This window comes from Penicillium roqueforti, assembly GCF_015533775.1.
Source record: "Penicillium roqueforti strain LCP96 04111 chromosome Unknown scaffold_01, whole genome shotgun sequence".
NCBI lineage: Eukaryota > Fungi > Ascomycota > Eurotiomycetes > Eurotiales > Aspergillaceae > Penicillium > Penicillium roqueforti.
The window spans coordinates 3127278-3148793 of record NW_024067565.1 but is presented as its reverse complement, the minus strand read 5'-3'; the positions used below and the strand labels follow the sequence as shown (position 1 = coordinate 3148793).

The 21516-nt window shown below is 48.8% G+C and overlaps 6 protein-coding genes across 6 annotated transcripts; 4 read left to right on the top strand and 2 right to left on the bottom strand.

Moving 5' to 3' along the window:
- Positions 1–1502: 1502 nt before the first annotated feature.
- Positions 1503–3472, top strand: LCP9604111_215 (MDR family MFS transporter; the record flags this gene model as incomplete). Its single annotated transcript, XM_039068530.1, has 4 exons — positions 1503–1730; positions 1797–1826; positions 1883–2193; positions 2245–3472. 4 exons carry the CDS (start codon positions 1503–1505, stop codon positions 3470–3472), a joined length of 1797 nt encoding a protein of 598 aa, XP_038932763.1.
- A 5394-nt stretch (positions 3473–8866) lies between these two features.
- On the top strand, positions 8867–9664 carry LCP9604111_214 (transcriptional regulator family: C2H2 zinc finger; the record flags this gene model as incomplete). Its single annotated transcript, XM_039068529.1, has 2 exons — positions 8867–9384; positions 9457–9664. The coding sequence occupies 2 exons, from the start codon at positions 8867–8869 to the stop codon at positions 9662–9664; spliced, it is 726 nt and encodes a 241-aa protein (XP_038932762.1).
- Positions 9665–10476: 812 nt separating this feature from the next.
- Positions 10477–11242, bottom strand: LCP9604111_212 (60S ribosomal protein eL33; the record flags this gene model as incomplete). The annotated part of the gene is made up of 5 exons (XM_039068527.1): positions 10477–10574; positions 10669–10811; positions 10875–10928; positions 11072–11081; positions 11218–11242. 5 exons carry the CDS (start codon positions 11240–11242, stop codon positions 10477–10479), a joined length of 330 nt encoding a protein of 109 aa, XP_038932760.1.
- A 666-nt stretch (positions 11243–11908) lies between these two features.
- LCP9604111_211 (uncharacterized protein) lies at positions 11909–12212 on the bottom strand (the record flags this gene model as incomplete). The annotated part of the gene is made up of 2 exons (XM_039068526.1): positions 11909–12059; positions 12121–12212. The coding sequence occupies 2 exons, from the start codon at positions 12210–12212 to the stop codon at positions 11909–11911; spliced, it is 243 nt and encodes an 80-aa protein (XP_038932759.1).
- A 1167-nt stretch (positions 12213–13379) lies between these two features.
- On the top strand, positions 13380–15224 carry LCP9604111_210 (glucose-6-phosphate dehydrogenase; the record flags this gene model as incomplete). The annotated part of the gene is made up of 7 exons (XM_039068525.1): positions 13380–13469; positions 13525–13545; positions 13602–13952; positions 14018–14215; positions 14266–14350; positions 14404–15060; positions 15112–15224. 7 exons carry the CDS (start codon positions 13380–13382, stop codon positions 15222–15224), a joined length of 1515 nt encoding a protein of 504 aa, XP_038932758.1.
- A 1241-nt stretch (positions 15225–16465) lies between these two features.
- On the top strand, positions 16466–18689 carry LCP9604111_209 (putative sucrose transporter; the record flags this gene model as incomplete). Its single annotated transcript, XM_039068524.1, has 8 exons — positions 16466–16563; positions 16733–16758; positions 16834–17078; positions 17153–17219; positions 17271–17342; positions 17395–17584; positions 17638–17750; positions 17800–18689. The coding sequence occupies 8 exons, from the start codon at positions 16466–16468 to the stop codon at positions 18687–18689; spliced, it is 1701 nt and encodes a 566-aa protein (XP_038932757.1).
- Positions 18690–21516: the final 2827 nt, after the last annotated feature.

Below are 21516 nucleotides of genomic sequence, written 5' to 3'. Positions count from 1 at the left end.
GGCCCGACCTATTCCCACATGAAAGCTACGCTAACCTCTTTTAGGTCTAGCGTCATCTCTGGCCCCGCCGATAACCAAGATCTCGCGTAGTTACTCCGTACCTCCAGTGCTATGCAGTTTGGCATCATCTTGAGGCCCCAAGAACGCGATGAGCGACTAACGTTAGGGTTAGGCGCCTTTTGATACTTATAAATCGCATTCGACGCGAACTCTCCTGGGTCACCAAATGTGAGAATCAAGGTGTCAAAGACAGGCCCTCCGAGTTACCGTTCGTGGCTTCCCCAAGGAATATATCTTCTACACCCTTTCCAATGCGCGACATCCGCGGAATTCCATGGCTATCGTCCGTGTGCTGATATTTATACACACAACTCACAAACCCACGAGCGAATTATTAACGTCAGATTCCAAGCTTTGGCTGCCTCAAGTCTTACCGCTCCCGTCTTCAATTTCGCGGACATTGAAGCTATAGCCTATAGATCAGGGCAGCGTCATGCGAGTATCCAAAGCTACGGTTGCCGCTTAAAACGAAGCGGCGTGGAGTGATTCCATTACGTATTCCCGGGGAAGGCCATGGACACGATATTGGAACACTCTTTCAATTCTTAATAATTCGCATTATTCCCGCCATCGCCATCGAAATCGCATGGTCTGAGATTTCCCAGATGCAATCCACTGGCTCTAAAGAAACGCTTCCAACTACAATTCCACGAGCTCTCAGACTACTTCGCTGCTTTGGCTCATGTTCAACATCGGCAATGGCTCTCTGAGTTGGCCAGTGGAGGCCGTGATTAAATGGTGGGTCTTCTCTGTGAGCGGTTTCTCATGGACCGCATCGTTATTGTGTCGTGTCGAGATATGACTAGGGGCTGCCAGCTGCCTATCTCACGTGGTTGCGAGTTGATTCTGATGGTTTGCACTTTGTTCTAATTAAATCTGAAAGTCGGTCAGGCTCTCTGCATGAGCTGCGAGCTGGCTCTCTCTCAAATGACAACCACGTGTTCTTCGCACCGCATTGGTCCCATCGTAGATATTTCTCCGCAAGTATTCTCCTTTATACTATGTCTCTATCGTCGAAGACCAGGGAGATGGCCACTTCAAATTGACAACAAGGGCGATCAGCCTCCACCCCATCCAACAGCGATATGTTAGAAATATATTTGTCCATTTTTGGCCCTCGTAAAACAAGATGTCTAACCAATGACTCACGTTTTCGTAAAAACAAGCCCTGAAGCTCGGCATCGGGGCTTATCCGAGCGCCGACACCGACGATCCACTGGATTCGACAATTTAGTACTTCGGCCTCGCCTTTCAACTTTGAAACCCCGAAAATACGAGATCCGATGACCCCTTTATAATATATGTATCATATCGATTCTACCGTTCTAGCAGCCAAAAAATATTTTCCGCGGTCGGACATTTCTTAGCTTGGACGGAACGGACTCTTAACGCCGTTTCTTTCTAGAAACCTTTTCTCCCTTTCTTTTCCCCCACAAATCATGATGAGTGAGCGCCAGCAACCAGACGCCTCGAGCAGTAATACTGAAATCGATCAACCCCACACGGAAAAGTCCCCCGATACCCCCGACCAGGTAACTGAGGTAGCTGGCCAACACAACGATGAGAATTTAACGGAAAAGACAACAGAGGGTGCGCCTCTAGACCACGCACCCTCCCAGGCAGCAAAAATGGGCAAGAAAAAGATCATTGTCGTGATGATGGCGCTATGTGTAAGAAACCCTCCGAGGCGGGGAAACTTCGTGAAGTGCAGAAAGCTAATTTGATGTCGTATTTAGTTGGCTCTATTCTTGGCAGCTTTGGATATGGTATGTGTATGCTCACTTGATTCCCCTTGCTTCGGTCATTAACGTTGATCTTGCAGACTATTATTTCCACCGCCCTTCCCACTATTGCCGCGCAGTTTGGTGCCTCGGAGAGCGGTTTCTCATGGATCGCATCGTCATATCTCCTGGCGAATGCCGCCTGTATCCCTCTGTGGGGTAAGATCAGTGATATCTGGGGAAGAAAGTCTATCATTGTCTTGGCAAATGTTGTCTTCCTGGTTGGCAGTCTGATCTGCGCTTTGGCGCATAATATGGCCACGATTATCGCCGGTCGAGCGGTTCAGGGTGTCGGTGGTGGTGGTATCATTATCCTGGCTAATATCAGTGTTTCGGATCTCTTCAGCTTGAGGTATGATATGACTTCTTGGTCTGGGATGCAACGAGGCTAACTTGTATACAGAGATCGTCCGATGTACTATGGTCTTTTCGGTGCAACCTGGGCCGTCGCAGGCGCTCTTGGTCCTGTTATTGGCGGAGCTTTCACGACGGAAGTGACTTGGCGCTGGTGTTTCTATCTCAACCTTCCGGTTGGAGGTGTCTCGCTTGCTATCCTTGTCCTCTTCCTTCACATTGAATCGCCCAAGACTCCATTCTGGGCTGGTCTGCGCTGCATTGATTGGACAGGAACGTTCTTGATCATCGGCGGGACGCTGATGTTCCTCTTCGGCCTGGAGTTCGGAGGTGTCAACTACCCCTGGGCCTCACCTACTGTCATCTGTCTAATTGTCTTCGGTGTGTTAACTTGGGCTCTGGCAATGTTCCTGGAATGGAAGGTTGCCAAGTTCCCAATCATTCCCCCGCGACTGTTCAACGAGTGGTACAACATTCTCATCCTGCTCGTTTGTTTCTGCCACGGCTTCGCTTTCATCGCCGCTACCTACTATCTGCCGCTTTACTTCCAAACAGTCCTCCAAGCGACTCCCATTCTGAGTGGTGTGTATGTCCTGCCTCTGGTGTTGTCTCTTGCAATCGGCTCCGCGGCCACGGGTGTCGTTATGAAGAAGACTGGTCGCTTCCGCGAGCTGATCATCGGCGGTATGACCTTGATGTCTCTTGGATTCGGACTTTTCATTGACCTCAAGGCCTACGCTTCATGGCCCCGTATCATCATCTACCAGTTAATCACTGGTATCGGTATTGGTCCTAATTTCCAGGCACCTTTGGTCGCTTTCCAAGCCAACATCCGCCCTGCCGACATGGCCACGGCAACAGCCACTTTCGGCTTTGTCCGTCAACTTTCCACTTCCATGTCCGTTGTTCTAGGCACTGTCATTTACCAAAACATCATGAGCCAACAATCAGCCAAGCTCATCGCCGCCCTAGGCGCTGAAGATGCTGCAATTGTTTCTGCCTCCTTTAGCAGCTCTTCAAAGGCCCTTATCAAGAGGCTTACTCCCTCCCAGCGCAAGGTCGTTATGGAAGCCTTCACACATGCCCTGAACCGCATGTGGATCTTCTACACCGCCATCGCTTGCCTTGGCTTCGTTCTCGCTTTGTTAGTTCGCCGCCGTGAGCTGACCCGCCATCACACCGTCCAGAAGACCGGTCTTGCTGAGCAAGAGCGTGCCCGCCAGGAGCTTATCGACTCTCAGCGAAAGGCTGACTCGAAGCCCGAAATCGAGGCCTAATCTCTCTCCCTCTGGATACCTTACTAATTCCCCGTCCGCGAGTGTTACTTAGCACACATTCTCCTTAAAAGTTAATGCATATCTATTTAATTTTTATTACAGTCGCAATGCCTCTCACTTGGGTTGCCATGGAGTTGTTCTTTGTTACTGTTTGATATGAGTCATGATGCAAATTGAGCCTTTATGTATAATAAATAAAGCCAACCCACCAAAATCTATATAATTCTATACCAGGTTTGATCACTGTGTCTTCTTTATCAAGCTCCATTTGCCCCTGGTGTCAGCTGTATAAGTACATGACAATATCTTAGAAGTTTCAACTCATGGAAACTGCACATCCATGTTATATTATATTATATTATCTTGGGCATTCAACAGCCCTCCTGTAGTATAGGATCTTACGATTCTCAGTTCACCTCCAACCTATGGTTGCTCGCCAATCTGGCAGTTTGGACCGTCACGAACCAAATGTACTCGGGTTGGTGGCGTTTCAACCTCCCTTCTCCAAGGATTGAAGTCGCCCCAAACCATACAACTGCTGCTATATTGCTTGGTATAGGCGATCTTGAAGATATGCGATATAGAGATGACCACCAATTTTTGACTTATACCGAGGAAATTCTCTATAATTATAAAAGTGAGTTATTCAACAACTTCTGACCCCCTTTCTCTCCCATACAGCACACTGATTTACACCTCCAGCCTTTCTTATACCTTGTTGAAGCCTGTTTATGCCTCATCTCTCGGGCCGTAACCACCATGCACTGGTGGACGCCCAGCAATTAGCCTTAATGGTGAGGCTGTTCATCGATTTTTGTAAACCCCCCAGAAAGCGGGTTTGCTAGACACCGAGATGCCATTCCCGCAAAAGAGACAGCAACAGCTGGACATTGTGAATTTTTGTCAAATGCTTTCAAACGGCCCAAACACAAACAATCAAAGCAATAGTCACGTCTCTCTCCCATCCCCCCCTCCTCGCATCAGCCGAGCTCAATCACGGTTCTTCCTCTTTCACTTCACCGTTATATCTCCAAGCTACTTGGGTCTCGAGATACGATGCTGGTCGTTTCAGGTCATCAGCAGGCAGGTTTCTCTTGAGCCTCGATTTCTGGGTATATCTCTCTCACTTCTCTTTCATGGTTATCTGGTCTCTTATGCCTCATGGAATTCTCACCCCCCGATCGCCTGATAAATACAATGAGAACTTTGATCAATGACTTCTCGGCTTTGATTCCTATATTTTACCATTATACTCAGCCTTCCTCCGAATATTGCCGCGGATTCCTTTCACAATGATCGGGAAAAGGATCAACGCAAGAACTGCAACAATTTCCGGTCTTCCCCTTCTTCTAATAGGGGTGGTCGGATGCATCTATCACCATATGATACCCATGGTACGTCCTGAATGAATTTGCTGTCTAATATTTTGCCTCAACTGACAATAACTCGACAGCTGCAGTTCAAGCCCATGACCTGATGCTTATCCATACGCTATATATTGGACGTGAGCACGCACGCTATCGCTCACACCCTATCAAACAGCAACATCACATACTGTTTGCAGACCCAGGAAGACACGACTTGATCCTTGGATGAATGTGGTTCGCAGAACATGACCTTCTCCTTGATTGTCGACGACACCGCATGATGGGAGACTTTTCATCCATGCGTTTGTCACCAGCATCACCCACAAGTGCGTGCATGACGCTAGAGTCGGAAGTCGCAGGTACAGCAAGTGATCCGTTGTTTCCGCTGCAGCTGCGGCCGATGTGGAGATCGCGGAGAAGAAACAAAAGACGAGCAAGTGGTGAACGAATCATTACTTTGGCTCCTGAACTCCCTTGTGGTACATCCACCCGATGTGCATTGTCTCCCGTCTCCGTTTCGCTCATCGCCCAATAAGGCATTCTTCAGTGACAAAGTGATGGCTGCACTCACGGGTGGATAGATGGTCATGAGGCTCTCCTGCAATCGTGGACCTCCGGTCAGATTCTTTTGGAGAAGGCTTCGTCACTTGGTAAGCTCGAACCGAGCACCAGCGCAGGCGTTGGCGGGAGATAGCATTGGTACCGATATGAAGGCTATCGTTATAGCAGACTAACTTCCCCGAGAAGTTCGCTATCGTCGGAGTCAAGGCAGGGGTTCGAAATCGTGGTACTATGGTATGGACTGGAAAATCGACCTGTTCATCAGCTCCCGGCACCACGACTGTTTCCCTTCTCACCACAAGCAATCAATCATGGCACCCTGGGTTTGAATACGCACAGTTACTATAGCCACATCGTCCCTAATGGAGACAGCCGAGGACTATAGCAGCGTGTTCCAGACCATCGGATGCACGAACAAGGGTGGAAATTTCATCAGTTCCGTGGTACGGAGGCACGACAGCGTGATTCGAATGAAAACGGGGCCTGGAACTCAACTGGTGGCTGTTTGCCTGGTATTCGAGGGATCCATTTTTGTGAAGGACCAGGTCATCATCGGCGAGTGCCTGCTAGTGATGGTGCAAATTCGAAGGCCTGGAAGAACACCTGGAAGAAGGATGTTACCGCGTAGGTACATGAGGTGTGGGCACAAACTTCATCGGGCCTGTAACTTATTGCTCGCCAGGATCAGGGATTGGAGAGAGTGAGAAAATCAACATCTTTTTGTATCACTGTTTCAGCCTGCTGGTAGGCTTTGTTTTGCTAGGGATAAGCCAACATGACTCCTTCCGGTGATCAAGAGAGATACTTTGTCTGTCCAATCCCTGGTCCCTTGCTGGTCAATATCAACCTTCATCTCATCTGAAATCACTCTCTGCGACTCTTTCATGGATGGTCCAAACCGCTGGCTTCACCGATCCGATTCTATGGACGGATTCGCCCTCGTTAGGGCCCGGCCAAGAAATACGGAGCTCGCGTGGTGACCGGCAAATAAATCCACTGCCGTCACGCAGATGGCAAATAACAATGCGGCGTGGGAGTCAAGGTCAATTTCAACAGTGGCAGACTTGTTCTTGGAAGCACCATCCCTCTTAGAAAGGAAAGATCTATCGTCGGGCTCCTGAGCCCAAAGCCAAAGAAAAAATCAATAGCTTCAGCACATGCAAGAACCCGGTTTCCCCCCGGTCACGCCCTGTTTTTCGGACATTTTGACCCCTTGGGTTTCGCGGAGAATTGGACCAGCAAGAGCCAAGAACCTTGAGACTTGCAGAAGATATCCTGGAATGAGACCACGGACCTGAGATGAAAGGCGTTTTAGAATCGAAAGATGCAGCCTCAATTCGACGCTTTGGTCAAGCTACCGAAGAGCACGCGAATGGAGCCATAGCTGATTCAGAGCTTGGCCAAGGTAGTCACTCCCTCCCCCCGATGAGCCGAACAAAGGGACAACCTATCCCGACCCAGTATATCGAGTCTTCAAAGACATCGCTCAGGCGCCGGGCTTCTAGGGAACAGCGCCCAGATATTCCCCTAGGGTATCATGATCGGGACTCATTTGAGGTCGTTGGTCGATCGTTCCTTCCTTTCCGGGGGAAGTCATTCTTTCCCAATGGACAAGCGAGAGTATGGCAAAGCCCGCAGGGGCATAAGGACCCCACCATTGTCCTGAGTTCCGTTTTCTTTCTTTCTCTTCCCCATGTTTAGTGTTCTCGTTAGAGTGCACTCTTTTCTTTATAAAAGCCCGGCGCGTAACATGGTTATCACTCCTTAGGAGGGTGGGTCACACCCAATCGCCCCGGCGTTTGTGAAAAGAGCAACATCACCCGGTAAGCAGAATCCCATGTCGCTACCAGAGCGGCCCCTCGCGACAAGAATATCCTTGTCAGTCTAACTCTCGATGGTCGACACAAGGACGCGACAAAGGAGTTTCAGGAGATCATTCAAAATCTCCCGGGCCATCTGGGCGTCAAGCTTGTTGACGCCTACGAAACAGATGCTTCCGCCCTTTTTCTGGTCAGGATAAGCATGGAGGTGTGGACCCATTTCAGCCATCACCTTAGCCTTGATTTCATTGGTAAGGCAACCAAAGGCAACCGCCAGGAACCTTGCTGCGCCCTTTGCATTGCAACTTGTTCGTCTGCCCTTTCAGGCCAATTCCAGTCTTACTGCTTTCTTATGGTGGAATTTGGTCGTGCGTTTGGTAGGTCGCAAGGAAATTGGCTCTCTTGTTTGTGTGGTGATGTTATCCCAACCCTCGCCCCTGGACGTGTACGGCGGTTTTTGTCTACCAGTATCCATATAAAACTCAACGAATCCACTCTTTGTTGGGAACATCTGGCAAGTAACAGTTGTAGATGTCAACGCATAGACACAGCCTCGTATATATTCTCGTTGGGAGTAAGAAATGATGAGATTAGGCAGGAAATCGGGTCGGCTCATGCAATTAAACTGCGCCACATCGAGTGTATGTATGTACAAGCGTCACACTCAGTGCTTAACCCTAATATTCGAGGATTTCTCTATTATTTTGGGGATATCCCGGGATACGAAATCGGGTCAGTAGATGTATGTACCGGCGTCCTGCACAGTTCCTGTAACCCTAACTTTACAGAAAGTCGGATCTTTGGTCTCTCGTTATGCTATGGCTACAGCTAAATTAGAGTCCCTGGAATAAATAGTGATAATATCTTAACTTTAATACTTTCAACTGCCCCAAGTGCTAATGAAACCCCGATCCCTGTCAGTAGACGGTTAGGCTTTCCGGATATATCTTCCATTGCCATTGTCATGGGCCGGCTGCATGAAAAAAAAAGGAACGGGAAATAGTACGGTGAATAGGGAAAATATGAGAATAGACATCATAATGTGCCGATCTCTCGTATATTCCCAGTCAGCCTGGCTGCAACCTCATCCTATTGGTACGGTTGGCCACGGCTTGCAGCATGATAATACTTTCAAATGATAGTAATCCTTCTGTCGCTTTTGTTCCCAACATACTAGAAACTTTCTGAAACGGATACTAAGAATTCACCAATAAAAATGATGAGTTCCCTGCCAAGGAGCCTGAGAGCCCAGAAACCCGGGGATTTATGCTCAGCCCGCTAAAAACGCCACGATCATATGGTTTCGTGGAGGTTGCGTTTGTCTCATCTGATGTGAAGCTGGAGTCGATGCAAGGATCTAGATCCTGGCGTTATAGGATCTAAGCCAGGTTTTCTAGTACAAACCTAGGGTTTGGCCGAACTGGTTGCGCCACTTTCCCCAGGCCTTTTTTATAGGTGTCGTCTCCCAACTGTGTGACGTCGAGTGAAGTTGACCGCTGCATACCACAATTCACATCGGCTCGGATTTCATAAATACTCCATGCTGCATCGGCTCAAGACACTCACTCAGCATTTTCTAGATCTTGTCTCTGCCTCCCCAACGCTTACTCTCTACATCCAGACCCAGATCGGTGATTGTACGCAAGATGGCGTGGCCAACACGCAACAACATCCCAAGTATCTCGGAGTCCGAATTTCCGTGGTCTGACATTGCCTTAAGGGATTGGACAGACGAGTATCTTCTCACCTCTCCATCCACTGATCCATCGCTCACCACGAGAGCGATCACCCCTCAACCTCTTTCATACAACTATCAGCTGCAACCTCCCTCGGCACAGCCCCCCTTTGCCTCCTCATGTTTCCCCTCTACACCGGTTATCCCCAGCAGAATACTCTCTCCCACTCCCTCCCCATTATATCTAAACCCAGGCACCATCAGCCGGTCTACCAATCACAGCCGGTCTACCAATCACAGCCCGACATCCATTTCATCCCAAGCAACCACCGCCGTACACTCCCCAGCAAGCCTGTACGGCACCAGATGGGATGATCTCCCCGTCTCGGCACCTATAATAAACGAGCCGCTTCGGCAGGATGATGCCAGCATAGAGCCTAGCCAGACGAAAATGCCGTGTCAATCCCGTGGCCCTGCAGCCAAGAAGAAGTATGTATTTTCGTTTTCTTCTTTCCAAGGACTATCGTAATCAATGTTCTAAACGTGTTTCGCTTCATGCAGGGGTGGCAATGATCACGGGACTTTCGAATGCAAATGGGAGGGCTGTCGATATGACCGTTTTTTCTCGCACAAGGGAGTGCTCATGCGACACATCGAGACTCTGCATGTCACTCCGCGCGCTTTCAAGTGTCCGCGGTGTCCCCATGCTTCGAGTCGACGGGAGAATTTGAAGGCGCATATTCAGGCGGTTCATAAGGAGAGTTTGTAAGATTTATGATGGAATTTTGGTGTTGGGCATTTCGGTTTAGGATACTTGGTTTGTTTTGCATACTTGGAGATATATACTTCGGCTAAAGTGGAGTTCGGATCGGGTTTTATGTTGGCCTATATAATTTGTACATCTTTTTCTTGTGGGTTTATTGAGACAATAAAAAGGAGAATATCGGTAGGATTTTGCTTTACATCGTAGAATTATAACCTCGAATCGATATATAATAGTTCGACATGGGTATCCACATCAACCTAGGGATCTAGCCACACAGGCTTAGTGCTAGAGCTACTGATTTTGAATACGAGCTGTTTGTCTGTTTATCTGTTGCCATGGAGTATAATTATATTCGCAACAATTCGCAACAATGCCATGGTAATTTGGAGCCAGAGCAGAAATGCAATTTCTTCTAGAACAAAAAACGGAAGCCGGACGCACGAAGAAGCGGATCGATTGACCGGTCTGTTGAAATTTGAAATGGTATGGAATTTGGTGCGTTTAAGCGTCAGATACAAAATGGGAGAAGTGACGCTGCGCGACCAGACACATCATGCTCGCCAATTGTAAGAACAAGGAGAAATATCGAGACGAAGCTCGTTCCCAGTATCTTGGGCCGACACAGCTATGAAAGTGTAATTTTTTGATTCGTAGGGCTTTGTTGGCCCTGCCTTCTCCCATGAACAAAACGTTATCCACCCGCCAACTCCATCACCTCAAATCAACATCGGCTCGTTCCGTCGACTTTTCCTTGCCTGACCGACCGTCTGTGCGAAGAAGGGAATCGCCCACTGAAAACAACACAAAGAAGCCGTTTAGATGTTGGAGGGGTAGAGCATGACACGGACGGTGGCGCCGAGGGACTTGGGGGGGAGGTTGTTGCGGAACTTGGCGCGCACAACACCGGAGTTGCCTGGAAATAGTCAGATACAGGAAATTCGAGTTCGAGGTTTCTCCCAGAGGACCATTCGAATATGGCCATGGAACTGTCTGTTGTATTCACGTACCGTGCGACCGGGTGACCTTGCCCCAGATCACCCGAATGTTGGAGCCGCGGACCTCACGCTTAGCACGGTAAACGAAAGCGACCTTCTTGCCGAGGTAGAACTTGGCGGACTTAGTGTCATCAACACCCTCAATCTTGATCAAGCTGTATAACCATATATCAGATTTCCATCCGAGCATTCAATTTGGGTGCGCAGGGTGTAGCTACCTGGTGTTGGGGGTGAGGGCGTGCTTGCTGCGCTGGAAGCTCAGGTGACGTCCCCTGTAAAAAGAAACTCGTATTAATTCTCTGTTCATATCGTATGGTGCTTCGATTTGAGTGGCGATGTCTTGGGTCCCCCAAATCGGTCCTCCATGTCGAACTGGTGTATCCTTGAATGCGATAAAAGTGCGGTGGTAACTTACTTGACGTAGACTAGAAAAGAAGAAATCGTTAGCATATATGTCTTTTATCCAGTGTGCGACCACACAATGTGCCTGCTCATAATGCGGCTTTGCGATTTCGAGACCGCCAAAACGACGATCGATAAGACATCGAGGGATTCACTCACGGCGGTGTCCTTGTTCCGAAGGCATTGTGTCGGCGTTTCTGTGGGGAGCGGGCAAGGAAAGAAAGTCGAAGGAATGACCCGCAAGATCAAAAGTCGTTCCCGTTTGTCGTGGTTGTCGTCGCTTCGATAGAGTCAGGCGCACAATCAATTTGGGCAGCCGTGTGTTGGTTTTCGCCCTAGCCCAAACGGGATCTTAGCGAGCCACCGACCACGTGACGCATCAGGGCTAAGCGAGATCCCGTGATTGCCACACCGCTCTATTACATCAGCGATTAGATAGGCAGAATCTGAGATGAGATAAGCTTGGGGATTCTTGTTTCTCCGCTCCGCGCCCTCGAGGTCATTTACCGACCATTTACCGCCTGTACTTTCCACTGCCACTCGGGCTACAGTAGTCCGAACGACACGTCCAAGCTTCAAGCCTGGAGCTTCCCAGCTGACAAACTCCAGCCATGACGACAGGGTTCCAACCTTCAAAGTTGGAAGGTTTCATCCAGGAAAAAGCAAATTGCAGAGGGTATTGTCGGCAGGTCTAGGGAGTGAATAATTGTTTTTATCCAACCTAGCCAGTGTCCTTGACAACATCGAAACAATCATATCTCCAACTGATCACCAGTGACAGTGACATGATCCGGGTAGCGTTCCGGTCCATCATATACTTCACCCAGACCGAGACCACTGATTGGGAAATCTAGAAGTTCCTGTATCCTGCCCCACCGCGATTACATTTGGGACCGTATGTATCCATGGATGTATTCATGAAAACTTGGACAATTTTCAAGAGACCGAGAGACAACAGATCGCGTAGAGTGTAGATAGGGTCGTATAATATTCGTATAGCCCTAAGTAGCAACGGTTAATAGTATGTTCCGGATTGGGAAGAATTCGAGATGGGGTTAATACCAGTCCCAAACCGGACTTAAGAAAGTGGCCTCTCGCGGGAAAACAGAATCCGTCTGGGTCCAAAAGTCCAAATGACCAACCTGCCGATCCATCCCCCACGATTTGGGTCACCGGTACAACGAAGGCTTATCAAGTTGCGTGCTCGAAGGTATTGTATTGTGTTTGGTACGCAGTACTTTCGTTAGATACACTGAAGGATTTTAGTGGACACTGCAACCTTACCCTGATGCGATAGCTTCTCTGCTCCGCTTTGAATACAACATACATGCATACTATACGAGGGTATACGGGGTAGACCGCAAAGTTGTGCATACTATAACTAACAGTACGGAGTAACTCCGGAGTAACTACTTACACTATTAACATAAATATAGGACAGTGTTATGGACACGTCTTACTCTATCTTCGAATTTAGCCTCTTTATATAGATCCGCATTTAGGAGTAAACCGCACTTCTTATCAGATGACCTCTAGATCTGTTATTAGAATAAGAATTAGCGGCAGGCTCATGTCCGATATTATCGACAATTGACCCGAGGTACTTTGTATTACCCCGAGGCCGAATCAGTTCTGTATGTTGTATAGACTGATAGTAGGCGTGGGGTTGATAGTCATCACGGGTAAGCTCCGGGCTAGATTTCAGTCAGAATGACCATGAAGATCTGTCAGAAAGAACTTGATATAAGAAAATTGACTGAATTCGCCACGAGGCTAGGGTAGGTCGGCATCGAAATAGTCATGGTAAATATCAGAATCAAGTAGATTACTCAAAACCATTTTGTATTTGAAGTCATAAAATACATCAATACCCAGCCAAAGCCCCACCAGCCGAAGCTGTGTGAGTAACTTCCTTAAAAAAGTACTCCGGTCCTGTTGGAGTTCTCTACAATATTTCTCTTTCTCTTTAAACTCCGCTCGACTCTTCTTCTTCACTTTGTGTATTAGGCGGTTGGTGCAAGATGTCTGTGATTAACAAAACCGATGACCGCCATGGTGCTGGGTGAGTTTCCCCTCTTGCGTCTCTGACATCACTCTTTCCACGGTTGCGGAAGCCCACCGGCTGCCTCCAGCTCAATTCAACCTCAACTTATCCCCTCAACATTGTGCTATTGTGGACGTTATTGCCTTCTTCCCCATAGTCGATCCCTCCCTGGAACGCTTCTGCAGAATTTCTGTGCCCAGAGAGCTCCCCCGCTCAACCCCTCGATTCCGCGTCCAATGCAAAATTCTTTCTCGGTCAATTAAACGCAACACTGACAATGGAGATGGCATTCAGCACCGTCGAACTTAAAGATGATACCATCATCGTGGTACTAGGCGCATCCGGTGATCTGGCGAAGAAGAAGACCGTGCGTACCCCTTCCATAGGTGGTGATGACTCTTGACGTACTGACCAGCTTATAGTTCCCTGCACTCTTTGGCCTTGTATGTGCTATTTCTACTGAGCATCCACCGGTTATCCACTGACAAGTATGACCTAGTTCCGCAACAAATTCCTGCCCAAGGACATTCATATCGTCGGATATGCGCGGACAAAGATGGACCACGACGAGTACCTCAAGCGCGTTCGCTCGTACATCAAGATTCCCACAAAGGAGGTTGAGGATCAATTAGATCAGTTCTGCAAGATGTGTTCCTACGTTTCCGGCCAATATGATCAAGATGATTGTTTTATCAACCTGAACAAGCACCTTGAGGAGATCGAGAACAAACGCCAATCGAAGGAGCAGAACCGCGTGTTCTACATGGCACTGCCACCCAGTGTCTTCACCACCGTGTCCGAGCAGCTGAAGCGCAACTGCTATCCTAAGAGAGGCCTCGCTCGCATTATTGTGAGTTTCTCGGGACAAGCTGGCTAGAACGAACCCCATATTGATACGCCTACTCTTTCTTATAGGTCGAGAAACCCTTCGGAAAGGACCTACAGAGCTCGCGCGACCTCCAGAAGGCTTTGGAGCCTAACTGGAAGGAGGAGGAGATCTTCCGTATCGATCACTACCTTGGTAAGGAGATGGTCAAGAACATTCTTATTCTGCGATTCGGCAACGAGTTCTTCAACGCTACATGGAACCGCCGCCACATCGATAACGTTCAGGTATGTGAAGCGATCTCAGTCCGGAGTTCCGGTTCTAATACCGGCTACAGATTACATTCAAGGAGCCTTTCGGCACCGAGGGCCGTGGCGGCTACTTTGATGAGTTCGGTATTATCCGTGATGTTATGCAGAACCGTAAGTCATTCATCATACTGAATAGATATAGAAAGATGCTAACATTTTGATAGACCTGCTGCAGGTTCTCACACTGCTCGCCATGGAGCGCCCCATTTCCTTCTCTTCCGAGGATATCCGTGATGAGAAGGTCCGTGTCCTTCGCGCTATGGACGCCATTGAGCCCAAGAACGTCATCATCGGCCAGTACGGCCGCTCCCTCGAAGGCAGCAAGCCCGGTTACCTCGAGGACGATACTGTGCCTAAGGATTCACGTTGCCCGACTTTCTGCGCTCTGGTTGCATACATTAAGAATGAGCGTTGGGACGGCGTTCCCTTCATCCTCAAGGCCGGAAAGGCCCTGAACGAGCAGAAGACCGAGGTCCGCATCCAGTTCAAGGATGTCACTTCCGGTATCTTCAAGGACATTCCCCGTAACGAGCTTGTCATCCGTGTTCAGCCCAACGAGTCCGTCTATATTAAGATGAACTCCAAGCTGCCCGGTCTCTCCATGCAGACAGTGGTTACCGAGCTGGACTTGACCTACCGCCGTCGCTTCTCCGACCTTAAGATCCCCGAGGCCTACGAGTCCCTGATTCTGGACGCCTTCAAGGGCGACCACTCCAACTTTGTCCGTGACGATGAGTTGGATGCCAGCTGGCGTATCTTCACTCCTCTCCTGCACTACTTGGATGACAACAAGGAGATCATCCCCATGGAGTACCCCTACGGTGAGTTTTCCCTCTTCGTTCTTTTCTAACTCTAGCTAATTCACGTTCCAGGCTCCCGTGGACCCGCCGTTCTTGATGACTTCACTGCTTCATACGGCTACAAGTTCAGCGACGCCGCTGGCTACCAGTGGCCCGTCACCACCTCGGCCCCCAACCGGCTGTAGGTTTTCGGACTATAGCTGTTTACGATGATTATGGGAAGCGGATTGGGATACAAAGGAATTAAAATCTCTATTTTCTGACTCTGGTTGGTTGGTCGGCCGGCAGGCAGGAGTCGCGTCATACTGTGATACTTAGGTTTTCGAGACCAATTCGATATTAGAATTGGATGCAACGCAAGAAAGATACTTACGCCCTTATTTTGTTCGGTGGATATGTCCCTTTATCTTGGGATTGCTATAAGATTAGCTGTCATCCACATATTTCTATCTTTTTTTTCAATATGTACAGCGTAGAGCAAAAGTACACCTGTCAGGTAAGCGATATCAAATTAGCCCCTGTAGCTCTTTTGCCCAATGCACGTACATTGCACATTGTCATATCCCGTGTCTTCGTATATCTTCGTATAATTCCCCTGTGTTTCTAAAATTGGCGCACAGGGCCCTGAGTTACGTCACCACACGGGCCAATCAGCGACAAAGGGTCCATCCCAGAGGCTGACATAAGGCGACCCAGCCCTTGGCTGCAAACAACAATAACTGGAGAGCAAAGAAACCTAAAGCATTGAAAGTGGAAACAGAACCCGTACACAGACAACAAATAAAACGCCCTCGACCCTAGCTGTCGTAACAAAAAAGCCCGGATCTGCAGAAGGGCTTGAAGCCCAGCGGGTCTGTCTCGTAAATTAATCAAATCGATAAGGCCGGGGCCCGCATAGAGGCGTTGCGCTCAGGCCAACGCCGATTTTCTCTCCTTCTCCTTCGAACTGTTCAACGTCTTTCTGAAATCCACCATAGGCGCCTTTCGACGACATAGACGCCCACCGACGACCCCGGAGCAACCCACGCATCCTCCCCGCTCTCCGCGCCGTCAACAAGCGAGTCGCGACGAACCCGCGACGTACCGTGCGCTGTTTCGGCCCCCCGCGAGCTGACCCCGAAAAGAGCACGCGACTCAATTCCTAATTCTCCGATACGAGCGGACTACTGCCGGCCCCTTTCTTGGTCCTCGGAACGTATTCCCGGACTGCACCTGAACCTGAACTGCTGCATCGCACGTTCTACATATTTGTCTGATTCTCAATTGCGCGTCGCGACGAGCTTCCTGTCTGGCGCTTTCGACTTTCGAATCGGTAATCGGTATTCTGTCACTGGCTGGGCCGTCATTAGCGTACTCTGGGTTTGGTGCAGGTGCAGGTGCATGAGCGCGGACCTGTTGAGTGCGTGCTAGCGCGTGGATAATCAGGATGCCGCAGGCTGCGCGATGGGCGGGGACGCCCTCCATCAAGGGTCGGAATCAGTCTACGAGGATGGCGCTTTTGACGTTTAGTTTGGTCGGATTGCAGTGCGTATCGTCCCTCTCTGTTTCGGCGTTTGGATATATGGATGTAGATGTTGCGCGACATTCCATTGTCTAGCTTTGCTTTTTTTTTTTTTTTGGTGCAATCGCAATCGCAATTGGAGGATTCCATGGATCGTTGTTTTGTGTCTGTGGCTGACTTGGTGTTTTCTAGGTTCACGTGGGGTACTGAGATGACTTGTAAGAGCTATTCACATCCCGTTCCGAATAGTGCTTAGGTGCTTAGGGTATGATCGCTGACTTGATCGCTGCTAGATTGTACACCTTACCTTCTTCAGCTCGGTCTGACAAAGTCTAAGACTTCGTTGGTGTGGATTGCTGGCCCGTTATCTGGGTTGATTATCCAGCCTCTTATTGGAGTTATTGCCGATCGATCACGATCGAAATGGGGTCGGCGTAGACCTTTCATGATCTTTGGCTCGTTTGTTGTCGCTTTCTGTCTGCTTGTCTTAGGGTGGACATCAGAGATTGTTGGTTTATTTGTAAAAGACCCGGAAAAGGTATATATCGTGTTTATCGGAACCCTCACCTGGCTAAATCTATTTACGTGGAAGCTAATATTGGTTTTCTACAGGCCAAGAATGGCACAATTGCCCTGGCTGTAGTGAGTATTTATGCGGTGGATTTCTCCATCAACGTTGGTAAGTGGCACATGTACTCGCACTAATTGAAGGTGGCTTACAATATCTTAGTTCAAGCATGCTGTCGCGGTCTGATTGTGGATACGCTACCGATTCCATCGCAACAAGCTGGGTCCGCATGGGGTATGGCGCTTCCCCATATGTCTCCGCCCAAAACACACTGACCTTTCTTTAGCCGGGAGAATGTCCGCCATTGGCCAGCTCTTTGCTTATGTGGTTGGTGCTATCGATACCGTGAGCATCTTTGGTACTTTCCTTGGAGATACGCAGTTCAAGCAGATGACTGTGATCGCTGCTTTGTCGTTGGTGTTGGCTGTGGCAGTCACTTCATACTCGGTAAAAGAGCGAGTCCTTATCTCGGCAAGGTGAGTTGAGCTCGAACCGATAATTATTGTCGTCAACTAATGTTTTGGGATAGGGATGATGGAAGTGCCGGTGCTATTCAGGTCCTCTCCCAGCTGTTCAAAACTACTTTCGAACTGCCGCCTCGCATTCAAGCAATTTGCTGGGCCCAATTTTGGGCTTGGATTGGTATGAAATTCGGCATTTACTAGGAAATCAGCAAGCTAACATTAACTAGGCTGGTTCCCCTTCCTCTTCTACAGCACAACCTGGGTTGGTGAAACATACTTCCGTTATGAAGTACCAAAAGACGACATGGCCAAAGCAACCGATATGCTTGGTGAAGTCGGCCGCGTGGGCAGTCTATCATTAACGGTCTTCTCATCCATAACAGTCCTCAGCTCTGTACTCCTACCCTTTTGCATCATGCAGCCCGATAGCAAGCGGATACGCTTCACCGCACGACCCCCGCCAAAGGTCGCAGCGGTTCTCAAAGCCATCAGCGCAATCCGACCAGACCTCCAAACCGCCTGGCTGATATCCCACGTCATGTTCGCCGCCACAATGATATTCGCCCCTCTAGCACACTCGCGCGCCTTCGCAACCTTCCTAGTAGCAGTATGCGGTATCCCCTGGGCAATCAGCGGCTGGGCCCCCTTCGCTTTCATGGGCGTGGAAATCAACAAACTAACAATGGGCGGCTATTCCCCCGCAATCCCATCCTCACGATCCGGCGTGACAATGATCACCTCCGCCAGCCTCCGCAACTCCGCCGCCGACACCGAGCTGGACGTTCTCCGACTGAACCACCACGATTCCACCGACAGCGACACCGACGAGGAGGACCGCGCCTCCAACATCCCGTCAACAGGAGAACTGGCTGGCATCTACCTGGGCGTGCTGAATGTGTACACGACGCTACCCCAATTCGTCGGCACTTTCATCAGCTGGATCGTCTTCAGCCTCCTCGAACCAGGCGCCGAGCCCGCGGCCGACAACAGTTCGGACACGCAGTGGATGAACCTGGACAAGGAGAGGTATAACGCCATCTCCATATGTCTCTTCATCGGGGCAATAAGTGCTCTCGTGGCGGCTGAGGCTACCCGTCGACTGCGGTTTGTACTATGAGCAAGCAGTGCAGAGCGAATGCTGCGAACGCTGCGAACGCTGCAGAATTATGATCCGTTGCGATGAATTGCTGTTGTTTTTTGCTCGATACCCGGTGTATATTGCATGCGAGCCTTGTCTTGGCTTGGGATTGTGTGTTTGTGTACACGCAGAGAGAGTCTATATGTATAGTGATCTGGGCCCTTCGTCTGTCTCCCTAAAAGGAGTTTTTGTCGATTTTCTTTTCTTGGTTTGGCTTCTGCACATACATAATATATAGGGCTGTGCTATGGCGAGCCCTCTCCCCCCCTCCCCCCTTTGAATGAAATCTTAGGTGCACCTTCCTAATTTGGTACCGCTCCTGCCTTAATCAATGTGGCAGGTATCTATAATTTGTATGTATACACCTAACAAAAATAAGTCACTCCTGTCAAATATTATTCTACGGGACTCGCTTCAACTGCTTCCCCGTGGAGGGGTTTAAACATAGAAATCTGGTAGATGGTACGGAGTACAATGTAGAAGAGATAGTACAAAAATACAAGCTCGATACATACTGGACTAAGATAAATTAGAAACAGATCTCTAGTTAACTATTACGGGCGACTAAGTGACTATGTCTCTCATTGGATAGTATTAATACTGCTTTCATGATAGATATCTAAAGTAAGCGTCAATGAGCTTTGTGGGGGAGAGGAGCGGCAGGCATAGAGTTTTGGAGATAGACTTGAGAGGAAAGTAGAAGGGAAAAAAAAGGCAAAAAAGGACATTCCCATCCAGTGCCTGGGGTTATACTCCCAGGTCGCCACTTAGGGGATCATAATGCTTAAGTAACCCCAACCATCTTTACCCTAAGATCTAGTCGTCCCCACCTGCGCACACATTGCCGGACCTACTGGAGGTCCTGACCGGCGACTAAGCAAGGTGGGCCAATTAGGGGAGCGTAATTGGAACATTTATGACCGTGCACTGGGTGGGTCGAACGCTGACAGCTAGTACCTAACCTAGCATTTTAAACGCGTGTCAACACACTCAGCCACTGGGGGGAATGTCGGTTAGGAGGAAGGAGTTGCTATGAAATATATAGGAATAATTACTTCCTAAAAGGGAAGGTGGGTCCAGTCCACCACATGGCATATCACGTGATCATATCTGAATGTACATTGATATTGCTTGGCAGTAGTTTAATCATCTACCATAGTTAGTAAGTTGACTAACTAACTAAATAGCTATGTAGCTAACTACCCCCCTCGCCAAGGAACCGGGTATTGAGGCCTTGTTACCTGAATTTGGACTCATAGACTTTGGGAGCGGAGGAAGTGGAGGGAGCGGAGTAAATATGGACCCACCTCAGGGGCCTTAACCTTAACTTCTCTTTGACAGTATGTCTACTGGACAGATTATTTCCTGGCAGATTTAAGACAAAGCACCCAACTCACTTTTAGTATAGATATCTACCTTACTTCTTCTTTTCTATTATGGAATACACTTCTGACCTCGATGATTGAAGTATGAGAAGAATGCTTCAGCTTAGCTGTGGCTCTGAGCAACGCAATCACCATCCTGGACCTTCTAGTACTACGCAACCACCTGCCTCTGCGGCCGGACAGACACCGGTATTATCTACAGGTTGGCCTCTTTACAAACATTCTCTGAGCCATGCCTCCGCATCTCTCGACCGCGCAGTATAGAGCTGAAGACTCTCTCCGTCCCGGTCAAACCACAATTCGGAACCCCAACATTCAAGTCGCTCACGTGGAAGCAACCTCTGCTCATATTGAAGACCAGGGACGAGTGTGAGTCAGAATTTCTCACTCTTCCCACTTAATAGTTAATAGTTTTCCTTTTACCTCAGTTCCGACGGCCGTTTCAGATGCCTCTGGCAGGGCTGCACAAGCCACACGACATTTAGCAGCCATTCAACCTTGATGCGCCATATCAAAATACAGCATGTCAAACATCGCTCCGTCGTGTGTCCTGAATGTGGTCGGACCTTTGGACGTGTGGATAACATGAGAGTGCACCGGGGAAGACGCCATAGGGTTTTTGATTGAAGTCGATGCTAGCGATGAGGTTTGGATTGAATGTACGCAGGCTTTCGGTTTTTTCTTAAGGTATATAACGTAGGCGATGGAAGAATCTGGGAATTTGAAATGCAAAGATCATTTATACGGAAGTCTGAGGTCAAACCAAACACAGACGTAAGAGGGGTTATCGGGCCGTAAAAGAAGTGTTGCACGTGATGTGACTAGCATGAATGTACACTTAGCGGTGCGTACTATTTTCGATGTTGTGCTCATGTACCTTTCGTATATAGTTGCCATATAAAAGATACAGCGCTGGTAGCCTCGACAGGATTATGTAATGACATTATGCGCCAAGACGCTGGTCCAAAATCTGTGCACGGACCAATGCGAGGTTATGGCACCCCACACATCCTCCCCACACTACCTTAAACCCCTCCCGTCTACTCCGTACTCCGTAGCGACTTGAGAATGGAATTGAGCCCACAAGTAAGTCTGCCCAACACTCTTTCTGATTGCGGCAGCTATAAAAAAGGGAACAGAGCCTACGAAGATCCGCCAACGGTTATACATTACCGTATCAAGGAAGATCTCGTTTTGGCCTAGTTATCTGCCAGCAATAGCCGCGATTCGAAGCATATTATTATTGCGGGATGGCTCGTATTATCAAGGAAAGTATTGTTCTGTGTAATGTATCTTTTGATCTCCCGTTTAAGGTGCCATTTCTTGCACACCGTGCATGTTTATCGACTCTATCAATAAAACTTTCGCCGCCACCACGAAGCACTCTTCAATGAACTCCAGAACGAACCTCTTCTTCATTT